At 42.3% G+C, this 12,363-nt stretch overlaps 1 protein-coding gene across 1 annotated transcript; it reads right to left on the bottom strand.

Annotated features, from left to right (window-relative positions):
• Positions 1 to 292: 292 nt before the first annotated feature.
• On the bottom strand, positions 293 to 4,002 carry LOC124022746 (ladderlectin-like). The gene is made up of 6 exons (XM_046337435.1): positions 3,930 to 4,002; positions 2,707 to 2,794; positions 2,250 to 2,365; positions 1,746 to 1,937; positions 648 to 762; positions 293 to 528 (listed from the first exon to the last, which is right to left on the bottom strand). Exons 1-6 carry the CDS (start codon positions 3,942 to 3,944, stop codon positions 458 to 460), a joined length of 597 nt encoding a protein of 198 aa, XP_046193391.1. The 5' UTR covers positions 3,945 to 4,002; the 3' UTR covers positions 293 to 457.
• Positions 4,003 to 12,363: the final 8,361 nt, after the last annotated feature.

The following is a 12,363-nucleotide window of genomic DNA, read 5'->3' as shown; positions in this document are numbered from 1 at the left end:
TCCATTTGTGGAACTTGTTTAGGTCTGCTGAAGCTCATAAATATTTAAAACGTGGTAAATTGCAGCAAACTCAACACATGATCATTTTCTACTTCTTTTAAAGCTACATACACTGTTCATTTACGTTAATGTTTGTGGAGTCAGACAACTTCAGGTCCTAAGGTAATTCTATTCTTCAAGAAACAATGGAGCAACAATATCAAAGAATTTAAATGCCCACTGAACAGACACCCAGACTGCATCTTCAAGAAACAAAGTGAAGCAGTGTTTAATAACCACTCATGAGATTAAATACGTACACCCGTTTTATTGACAACAAGCTAATATAACTACACAAGTCAAATGTAATTTACAGCAACAAATACCTTCAAAGTAATTCACTATAACATGAAACATTTGCAGTTAGGATGCTGACACCAGAGTAGCATTTTTGGTTTCAATTGACAGTTTGAAGGATTCAACAGGTTCTTATGGAGCACACGGAGGGATAGCTCTCTCCACATGATTCATCGTTCCAGCCGTTTTCAGCTTAAGAGGAAAAACGAAATAGAAATTACCTCTCGATGTACACACGAAAAGGGAAAAGTAGGTCACATTTATTTCTTAAACTTACTCAAAAAAGTTTAATTTGATGAATGATAATGTACCTCCAAAGTTGATCTGAATACATGGCTCTCTGCGACCCTTGTGGTTATTCGGCTCCCCTTCAGCCCAGCTCTCGTGATCAAATTTGGAGCCGTCACTCCAGAACCATAGCCTGTCCTGTGTGGAAGTAGTGAGATCTCAGTATCAAATGTTACATGTGCTTGCTGAACAATTTCTAAAATACAACACTCATGGTCTTTCCTCCAACAAAACAGTAAAAGCCACCACTACCAAAACATGCAGACTGACAATGGAACTGTTGGGTGAGAAAAAAAATACACAAGTGTTGATACTACAGCCACATTTCTAGAAATCCCCAAAATAGAAAAAGACAGCTAGTAAGTTGTTTCTGCGCCATAGCAAAGAGGAAGAGGCGAAGCGAGAAGGATAACAAAGCCCAACATCTGCCTTCAAGCGGGTAGCGTTTTTCCTGGTCACCAAGCAACTCGTTTTTGTATGGCCGTCAATTTCATTAACGAAAAACATAATGGCTTATTTGAGCAAATATACGTTTTGTAATGCTTAGGTTGTTACGAGTACTGATACAAGTAGCACACATGACATGCCAGAAACTGAGAAAAACATTTCTCGGAGTTGTGCCTGTCCCTCGAATCTGACCGACATTGCAGACTCTTCACATCGTTAGAGGCCAATGGAGTATCTGGTTCATCTAATGGATCATCTGTGGCAATTGCTCTGGATATTTCGAGATGCTCAACTCAAATCTAGACCTACAACCAACAGTATTTATTTTGCTTTTGACAATTACTTCACACGAGGCATAGGTCACATGCCTAAATACTTAAAATGACATTAATATCAGTTTAAAGAGATGACATTGGTTAAAAGGTCGGCAAGTAACTTCATGCCTACTGTGCCAAAGCAATTTACAGTTATTAAAATGGGAGTGTGGATATAATGGTAATATCCAAATTCCACGTAGAACTCGAGTTGCGAATGTCAATCTTTCCTCTGCGGTACCTCAAACTGTGGTCATTACCAGCTGAGAAACTGGAGAGTTGATTACTCCTGGCACAGAGTTGTCTGACCAGTGTCTTAACACCTACTCCGAGCTGATGGTTTTATTAGTCTTAAGTCACCTTTTCCACCTTTGCTTGAACAGCATCAAATCCGCCAATCCAGGTAAGAGGGAAACTGCCAGTCGTGATCAACACCACCGCCTGTACAAATTGGGACTCTTCATAGCTGTGCACAGATGCCAGGTTTGCGCCAAGGTACTTTACAGTGTTGTACACAGGCTTCAGTTTTTCTCCAAGTAACTGACAGTGGCGCTAGAGCAAGCAGTACACAGAGACAAAGACATGTCATAATGGAAGTATTAGTCAGTTGTCCAGTCTGAGAATTTGTCTTCTGGACTCTCAAAATAGGAATTAGTTCATCTCAGTCTTAACCCATGCCTTGAGGGTTCTAATATACAAGAGGGCCCAACTCCACACAATATTGAAAAGCCTATAGAAAATTGCAATTACAGCATATTAAGGGGAGGTTCAGTATTTTACATGAGGCGCCTGTTAAAATAAGGCCAAAGCACCTTAAACTCAAAAAACTAAGTTGACTTCAATTGTAGAAAGCAAGCATTATACCTCCGCATTGGGCCATGTCCTTGCCGTTTTGACAAACATGAAGCAGCGTGAATTAAAATGGAACCAGCCTCTGGGGCATGGGTTTCTTTGGTCTGCTGCAAATGTCACCAAATCATCTGAAAGTAGAAGACAGGGAGGGTTCCGAAATTGCAGCAGACTTTAAAGGATAGTCCAGACTGACCCTTGCATCAAAAATAACATTTGGAGATCAGTCATACCACACTACAACAAAACATACACAATCAATGATGTAAAGCACAAACTCATTCCACAGAGCACAGAGTGTCTACAGGTTTTCGCTCCTCCCTCTATTGATCAATTTAGGTCACTAATTAGTAAGGAACTCCCCTCACCTGGTTGTCTAGGTCTTCATTGAAAGGTAAGCCAACTGCAGATGCAAGAGACTCCGTGGAATGCGTTTGACACTCGTGATGTAAAGTGTGAGGCTGACTCTTACTTGCTATGCGCGCAGTCATTCTGTCGCCCAGTGTAAAGGCAGCGCAGAGAAGCAGTAGAAGGGTCAACATCGCCATGGTGATAGTCTCCTGAGAGACACACACGAGATAAGCCATCAGTGTTTCCCCAACCTCTCCTCGAGTACCCCAGCAAGTCCACTTAACACATTCAACTAATGAAGGGCTAAGGAATACCAGGCATCATCTCTTCCACCACAGAGTAGATTAGCCTGGCACACGGGAATAAGGAGAAGTCTATGCTCTTGGTTTCTCCCCAAAACAGCACCCTAGATAACTAACCCCGATGCATGGCACACCTAGTAAGTCACCTTTTTGCAAATGAAATTGGCTGGTAAAGTACATTTTTCTAGAGCAGGAGACGCAACTTGCCTGGCATGAGCTACCTTTTATTAATACACACGTCGCAAGCGACTTCTTTCAAATAGGCTCATTCTTCTCTGCCCTACAACTCTTCAGTGTACCGTTCTGGCAATAGACACAGTAAAATGAGTAATAAACTAAAGGGGCCCTATAAAAAAGCTGTGATTTTAAACCCCAAATTACAGCCATTGTCATAAATGTTCTCAGTTCAATTTCCTGGTTTGACACTCAATTACAATTGGTAATGGAGAACCAAATGTAATGTTCTGAGTCCAAGGCAGTGCTTAAATCACATCAGAAAACCATTTATTTTATGTCTGGAAGAAAAGTAACACATGAGAAAGCAATGCGTGGTCGAATGTGCCAGTCTAGCGATGGTTCTGTATTGCTGCTCATTTCATGGCAAGGTTTGCAAATAACAATAGATACAATTTCTATACTTTTGACAAGTATACCTTGCAGTTAATACTTAGTTGTGAAAGAATCTGGCAACCCACTAGGCATCAACTGGCTACACAGGGAGTGAGCGACAAGGCAATATTGCTGGAAATTAATTGGCAGATATGGTTTTAAATGTGACGTTTTAAGCCAATAGTTGACTAACCAGAGGTGGGATAACGTCAAGTCGCGTTGATTTAGTAACTTGCAGTGTCTAACACTCGAGATTTGTTTGACAGTTGAACACGTGAAAAAATATTTACTACTACTATGACCTGTTGGAGACCCCTGCCCTATGTAACGCACCACATTTGAATAGGGTCACATATGCCCAATGGGTCCTGGTCAAAAGTAGTGCACCACATAGGTTACCATTTGGGATGACTATAGATGACTGAACTCTCACCTGTAGTCTGGTCATGTCAGCGCTCTGTTTGTGAGATGGGTTCTACTGCTTCCTGCTCTCCTTTTTTAAGGACCCATCCAGTCAGACCCCTCCCTCTCTCATCCTTTAACCGGTCAAATAATCAACTAATCATCAAGCTTTTATCATTTGAATCAGCTGTGTTGTGTTAGGGCAAAAACCAAAACGTGTAGCCACGGGAAGAAGTTTGTTGGTGCAGGGTACTTTTAATGAATGCTATTTTCAATTGGGGTGCTGGAAAAATATCTTTGCCTGTGCTACAGGCACTCTATTGGTCCACTATTATAGCACAACTTTTGTGAAAATGTAACAAATCTATAAAAAGTTAACATATATATATATATTGGACACACCTACTCATTCAAGGCTTTTTCTTTATTTTCACTATTTTCTTTGTAGAATAATAGTGAAGACATCAAAACTGTGAAATAACAAATGAAGGCCTGATTCACACAGTCTCTGAACAGTTGATGTTGAGATGTGTCTGTTACTTGAACTCTGTGAAGCATTTATTTGGGCTGCCATTTCTTTTCTTTTCCTTTTTAAATGTAACCTTTATTTAACCAGGTAGGCAAGTTGAAAACAAGTTCTCATTCACAATTGCGACCTGGCCAAGATAAAGCAAAGCAGTTTGACACATACAGCGGAGCAAAATTTGCAAATAAATTCATTAAAAATCCTACAATGTGATTTTCTGGATTTTTTTCTTCTCATTTTGTCTGTCATCGTTGAAGTGTACCTATGATGAAAATTACAGGCCTCTCTCATTTTTTTAAGTGGGAGAACTTGCACAATTGGTGGCTGACTAAATACTTTTTGCCCCACTGAACAACAACACAGAGTTACACATGGAGTAAAACAAACATACAGTCAGTAATACAGTAGAAACAAGTCTATACACGATGTGAGCAAATGAGGTGAGATAAGGGAGGTAAAGGTGAAAAAAGGCCATGGTGGCAAAGTAAATACAATATAGCAAGTAAAACACTGGAATGGTAGATTTGCAGTGGAAGAATGTGCAAAGTAGAAATAAAAATAATGGGATGCAAAGGAGCAAAATAAATAAATAAATAAAACAAATACAGTAGGGAAAGAGGTAGTTGTTTGGGTTAAATTATAGGTGGGATATTTCGGGGTGACCAGAGAGATATACCTGCTGGAGCGCGTGCTACAGGTGGGTGATGCTATGGTGACCAGCGAGCTAAGATAAGGGGGGACTTTACCTAGCAGGGTCTTGCAGATGACATGGAGCCAGTGGGTTTGGCGACGAGTATGAAGCGAGGGCCAGCCAACGAGAGCGTACAGGTCGCAGTGGTGGGTAGTATATGGGGCTTTGGTGACAAAACGGATGGCACTGTGATAGACTGCATCCAATTTGTTGAGTAGGGTATTGGATGCTATTTTGTAAATGACATTGCCGAAGTCCAGGATTAGTAGGATGGTCAGTTTTACATTTACATTTAAGTCATTTAGCAGACGCTCTTATCCAGAGCGACTTACAAGGGTATGTTTGGCAGCATGAGTGAAGGATGCTTTGTTGTGAAATAGGAAGCCAATTCTAGATTTAACTTTGGATTGGAGATGTTTCATGTGGGTCTGCAAGGAGAGTTTACAGTCTAACCAGACACCGAGGTATTTGTAGTTGTCCACGTATTCTAAGTCAGAACCGTCCAGAGTAGTGATGTCTGTAGGTCTGTAGCAGTTTGGGTCAAGAGTGTGTCCCCCTTTGAAGAGGGGGATGACCGCAGCTGTTTTCCAATCTTTGGGAATCTCAGACGACACGAAAGAGAGGTTGAACAGGCTAGTAATAGGGGTGGCAACAATTTCTGCAGATCATTTTAGAAAGAAAGGGTCCAGATTGTCTAGCCCGGCTGATTTATAGGGGTCCAGATGTTGCAGCTCTTTCAGAACATCAGCTGACTGGATTTGGGAGAAGGAGAAATGGGGAAGGCTTGGGCGAGTTGCTGTGGGGGGTGCAGTGCTGTTGACCGGGGTAGGGGTAGCCAGGTGGAAAGCATGGCCAGCCGTAGAAAAATGCTTCTTGAAATTCTCAATTATAGTGGATTTATCAGTGGTCACAGTGTTTCCTATCTTCAGTGCAGTGGGCAGCTGGGAGGAGGTGTTCTTATTCTCCATGGACTTTACAGTGTCCCAGAACGTTTTGGAGTTAGTGTTGCAGGAAGCAAATTTCTGCTCGAAAAAGCTAGCCTTGGCTTTTCTAACTGCCTGTGTATAATGGTTTCTAGCTTCCCTGAAAAGCTACATATCACGGGGGCTGTTCGATGCTAATGCGGAACGCCATAGGATGTTTTTGTGTTGGTTAAGAGCAGTCAGGTCTGGGGAGAACCAAGGGCTATATCAGTTCCTCGTTCTAAATTTCTTGATTGGGGCATACTTATTTTAGATGGTTAGGAAGACATTTATAAAAAATTACCTGGCATGATGAGATCCAGATCCTTCCAGGATACCCCGGCCAGGTCGATTAGAAAGGCCTGCTCGCTGAAGTGTTTCAGGGAGTGTTTGACAGTGATGAGTGGAGGTCGTTTGACCGCTGACCCAGCAGAGGTGTATTTGGAGGGCAAGTTGGTTTGGATGATATCTATGATGGTGCCCGTGTTTACGGCTTTGGGGGGGTACCTGGTAGGTTCATTGATCATTTGTGTGAGATTGAGGGCATCAAGCTTAGATTGTAGGATGGCTGGGGTGTTAAGCATGTTCCAGTTTAGGTCGCCTAGCAGAACGAGCTCTGAAGATAGATGGGGGGCAATCAGTTCACATATGGTGTCCAGAGCACAGCTGGGGGCAGAGGGTGGTCTATAGCAGGCGGCAACGGTGAGAGACTAAATTTTAGAGAGGTGGATTTTTTAAAGTAGAAGTTCAAATTGTTTGGGTACAGACCTGGATAGTAGGACAGAACTCTGCTTTGCAGTAGATTGCAACACTGCCCCCTTTGGCAGTTCTATCTTGTCTGAAAATGTTGTAGTTCGGGATGAAAATTTCAGAATTTTTGGTGGTCTTCCTAAGCCAGGATTCAGACACAGCTAGAACATCCGGGTTGGCAGAGTGTGCTAAAGCAGTGAATAAAACAAACTTAGGAAGGAGGCTTCTAATGTTAACATGCATGAAACCCAGGCTATAACGGTTACAGAAGTCATCAAAAGCGAGCGCCTGGGGAATAGGAGTGGAGCTAGGCACTGCAGGGCCTGGATTCACCTCTACATCACCAGAGGAAAAGAGGAGGATAAGGGTATGGCTAAAAGCAATGACAATTGGTCGTCTAGAACGTCTGGAACAGAGAGTAAAAGGAGGTTTCTGGGGGCGATGAAATAGCTTCAAGGTATAATGTACAGACAAAGGTATGGTAGGATGTGAATACAGTGGAGGTAAACCTAGGTATTGAGTGATGATGAGAGAGATATTGTCTCTAGAAACATCATTGACACCAGGAGATGTCATTGCATGTGTGGGTGGTGGAACTAAATGGTTGGATAAGGTATAGTGAGCATGACTGGAGGCTCTACAGTGAAATAAGCCAATAAACACTAACCAGAACAGCAATGGACAAGGCATATGGACATTAAGGAGAGGCATGCTTAGTCGAGTGATCAAAAAGGTTCAGTGAGTATTTATTTATTTATTTTCATTTTACCTTTATTTAACCAGGCAAGTCAGTTAAGAACAAATTCTTATTTTCAATGACGGCCTAGGAACAGTGGGTTAACTGTCTGTTCAGGGGCAGAACGACAGATTTGCAACCTTCCGGTTACTAGCCCAACGCTCTAACCACTAGGCTACCCTGCCGCCACTGCAGGGTAGTGAGGTTGGTTGGGGTCACGGCGATTCAGACAGCTAGCCGGGCCATCGGTAGCAAGCTAGCATAGGATGGAGGTCTGTTTTTAGCCACCTCGTGCGTTTCCGTCGGTAGGATTAGTGGGGTTCCGTGTGGTAGAGGGGATCAATCCAATTCGCAAAAAAAAATAGATACAGTTATAGAGGCCCAAGAAAAAAGAAAATAATTGTCCGACAGATCTTTTCAGATAGCAGCCGATAAGACAGCTAACGATTAGCGGACCGCAGATGGGCGTTCAGGTAACGACGCGACGGAGGAGCCAGCTGGATAACTCCCTCGGGCAGATAACATCAGAAGTCCAGTTGTGATGTCCCGGTGGGGCAGTAAAACGGGTCCGGATAGGTGATTGTAGCCCAGGAGTGGCTGATGGAACTCTTCAGCTGGCTAGCTCCGGAATAATCCGGGAACATGGAGAGAAAAATAGGTCCGGTGTGTTCCGGTCCGAGCCGCTCCGTACAAAACTGGCGATAGATTTTCGAGCTAAAGGATAGCTGATGAACACAAACCGTGGTTAGCTTAATACTAACGATTAGCCAGTAAAGAAGCTAACTAGCTTCTGGCTAGCTTCTGGCTAGCTTCTGGTTAGCTTCTATGGTGGATTACAGATGAGGGAAATAATACTTTCTTTTATTTTTATAAATTGGTGAGGCGGGTTGCAGGAGAGTGTTTTGAAGTTGAGTTTATGGAAAAGAAAAAATATATATAAAAAGGTAAGCGAAGAAAATTGTAAATATATATATATATATACGGGACACGACAAGACGAAGACAAAAGACGTCTGACTGCTATGCCATCTTGGTGACAGTGTGAGGCTGGTAACTCTAATGAACTTATCCTCTACAGCAAAGGTAACTCTGGGTCTTCCTTTCCTGTGGCGGTCCTCAGGAGAGCCAGTTTCATCATAGCGCTTGATGGTTTTTGCGACTGCAATTGAAGAAACTTTCAAAGTTCTTGAAATGTTCCTCATTGACTGACCTTCATGTCTTAAAGCAATGATGGACTGTCATTTCTCTTTGCTTACTTGAGCTGTTCTTGTCAAATAAATGGTCTTTTACCAAATAGGGCTATCTTCTGTATACCACCCCTACCTTGCCACAACACAACTGACTGGCTCAACACATTAAGAAGGAATGAAATTCAACAAATTCAGTTTTAACAAGGCACACCTGTTAACTGAATTGCATTCCAGGTGACTACATCATGAATCTGGATATGAGAATGCCAAGAGCGTGCAAAGCTGTCAAGGCAAAGGGTGGCTACTTTGAAGAATCTCAAATATAAAAATATTTTGATTTGATTAACACTTCTTTGGTTACTACATGATTCCATATGTGTTATGTCATAATTTTGATGTCATCGTTATTATTCTACAATGTAGAAAATAGTAAAGAATAAAGAAAAACCCTGGAATGAGTAGGTGTGTCCAAACTTTTGACTGCTGCTATATATATGTATGGTCTTTACTTGTCAGTGTTCCAAATGGGGACCTTATTTGTATTTTGACCTAAACATGCAAATACAATCAGATATAATTAATAGCAAGCAGTGCACTGGGTTAGTCAGATTTGATTGAATATAACAGAACAGATGAACTGGCGCGACACTCACTCTCATGGGATGGGTTGCCAAAAAGAACTAACTGAAAGCCACACTCCCAGATCTGTTTATGCTATTCTGTCAATGCTATCACTGTTTTGGTTTACAGCAAAAATACAGTTGAAGTGCAGCTGATATTTTGATGCTTCTATATCCCTGGATATCACCTGCAGGAATAAGTTAAGCTCATTCCTACCCTGCTCCTGTATTTTATTCCAAACATCGACCAGTAGCATTGAGATGATAGAATTTTCCTTTGGAAAAATTTGAGGCTTTTTGACACTGGCTTGAGCGGGTCTTAGCAGAGTATGTGTATATAAGCATCAACAAGCCTTGTTACCATATACCCTTTGAGAATGAATGAACAAATTGTTACTTCACACAAACATATGTACCAGATTCCTTTTTTGAAATTCATTTGGGTAGTTTTCTTTGCACATTGGAGGACCCCTGCAAAACCAAGCGTGATGTAATGGCAATGATGTCATGTGTGCTATCCACATCCTGGTGCTGAACTGTGAAACGTCATGCGGTGCTGAACAATTTGAATCAGCTTGGCTCGTGTCTTGTGGAATCAAAACTGATACATTAATGAAATCGTTGCACTAAATGAATTATTTGGAAACTAGAATCTGATTAAGGGAAAGTTACACACTTTTTTCTGTGAGCGCAATCAACAACCTATTTGTGCATGCCCAACGGAATGAACATTGTGGTGCGGGGACTGCCATATTGTGTCATCATTTTGCCATAAGTTGTAGAGAAATTTTCGCGGTTTTAAAGCCAATTTCCAGTAATTGTACACATTTTGCTATATGAGTGAGAGACTAATACATTCAATGGGGGCCTGTCGTGCCAAATACTGTCCCCCACTGCGTCACAATGGGATTCGATCGACTATTAGCGTCCATTGTTATATCGACGGAGTGATTAGAATTTGGTGCAGTGTTAGAAGGGAGATATGTACTTCAACACTTTTGGAAGGTATAATGGAAATTGATGTAAAAAATATATCACTAGCCACTTTAAACAATGCTACTTAATGTTTACATACCCTACATTACTAATCTCATATGTACAGTGGAGAGAACAAGTATTTGATAACCTGCAAAATCGGCAGTGTTTTCTACTTACAAAGCATGTAGAGGTCTGTCATTTTTATCATAGGTACACTTCAACTGTGAGAGACGGAATCGAAAACAAAACTCCAGAAAATCACATTGTATGATTTTTAAGTAATTAATTTGCATAAGTATTTGATCACCTACCAAACCAGTAAGAATTCTGGCTCTCACAGACCCGTTCGTTTTTCTTTAAGAAGCCCTCCTGTTCTCCACTCATGACCTGTATTAACTGCACCGGTTTGAACTCGTTACCTGTATAAAAGACACCTGTCCACACACTCAAACAGACTCCAAACTCTCCAAAATGGCCAAGACCAGAGAGCTGTGTAAGGACATCAGGGATAATTGTAGACCTGCACAAGGCTGTGATGGCCTACAGGACAATAGGCAAGCAGCTTGGTGAGAAGGCAACAACTGTTGGCGCAATTATTAGAAAATGGAAGAAGTTCAAGATGACGGTCTATCACCCTCGGTCTGGGGCATCAATGATCATGAGGAAGGTGAGGGATCAGCCCAGAACTACACGGCAGGACCTGGTCAATGACCTGAAGAGAGCTGGGACCACAGTCTCAAAGAAAACCATTAGTAACACACTACGCCGTCATGGATTAAAATCCTGCAGCGCACGCAAGGTCCTCCTGCTCAAGCCAGCGCATGTCCAGGCCCGTCTGAAGTTTGCCAATGACCATCTGGATGATCTAGAGGAGGAATGGGAGAAGGTCATGTGGTCTGATGAGACAAAAATAGAGCTTTTTGGTCTAAACTCCACTCGCCGTGTTTAGAGGAAGAAGAAGGATGAGTACAACCCCAAGAACACCACCCCAACCGTGAAGCATGGAGGTGGAAACATCATTCTTTGGGGATGCTTTTCTGAAAAGGGGACATGACGACTGCACCGGATTGAGGGGAGGATGGATGGGGCTATGTATCGCGAGATCTTGGCCAACAACCTCCTTCTCTTAGTAAGGGGCTCAGTAAGAGGCTGGCTCTTCCAGCATGACAACGACCCGACACACACAGCCAGGGCAACTAAGGAGTGGCTCCGTAACATGTTGACAGAAACGAGGTGAAACTGATTTAAGTTTCCCTGCATTAAAGTCCCCGGCTACTAGGAGCGCAGCCTCTGGATGAGCATTTTATTGCTTGCTTAAGGTGGAATACATCTCATTCAATCCTATCTTGGTGCCAGCCTCTGACTGTGGTGGTATGTAAACAGCTACAAAGAATATAGATGAAAACTCTCTCGGCAGGTAATGTGGTCTGCAGCTTATCATGAGAAACTCTACCTTAGGTGAGCAATGGCTCGAGACTTCCTTAGATATTGTGCACCAGCTGTTGTTTACAAAAATACATTAGACCGCCGCCCCTTGTCCTTCCAGATGCCGCTGTTCTATCCTGCCAGTACATTGTACAACCAGCCAGCTATGTTGTATGTGTCACGCATAGGTGTAATAGGTGGCAGGGAAGTCAGGCGCAGGAGAGTCAAATGGAGTTTAAATATGGAGTCTTTTAATAAAGTTCCAAAATGCTCCATAACAATAAATGTACAAACAAAACATGGGTACCAAGACCCGACGCGCACCTATACAAACAATCACACTACACTGACAACAAAAATCAATCTCTGACAAAGACATGAGGGGAAACAGAGGGTTAAATACACAACAGGTAATGAATGGGATTGAAAACAGGTGTGTGGGAAGACGAGACAAAACCAATGGAAAATGAAAAAAGGATCAATGATGGCTAGAAGACCGGTGAAGTCGAACGCCGAGCACCGCCCGAACTAGGAGAGGCAAAGACTTTGCAGAAGTCGTGACAGTATGTTGATATTGTCGTTGTTCAG

This window comes from Oncorhynchus gorbuscha, unplaced genomic scaffold (genome assembly GCF_021184085.1).
Source record: "Oncorhynchus gorbuscha isolate QuinsamMale2020 ecotype Even-year unplaced genomic scaffold, OgorEven_v1.0 Un_scaffold_1409, whole genome shotgun sequence".
NCBI lineage: Eukaryota > Metazoa > Chordata > Actinopteri > Salmoniformes > Salmonidae > Oncorhynchus > Oncorhynchus gorbuscha.
This window is presented reverse-complemented; position numbering and strand designations above follow the sequence as displayed.

Bases quoted from the DNA above. Each gene is read 5' to 3' on its own strand.
- LOC124022746 (XM_046337435.1), bottom strand. The intron at 2,366-2,706 runs GTAAGAGTCAGC...TTCTACTTTCAG, and splicing joins AATGACTGCGCGCATAGCAA to ATGATTTGGTGACATTTGCA. The intron at 763-1,745 runs GTGACTTAAGAC...ACTTCCACACAG, and splicing joins TTCAAGCAAAGGTGGAAAAG to GACAGGCTATGGTTCTGGAG.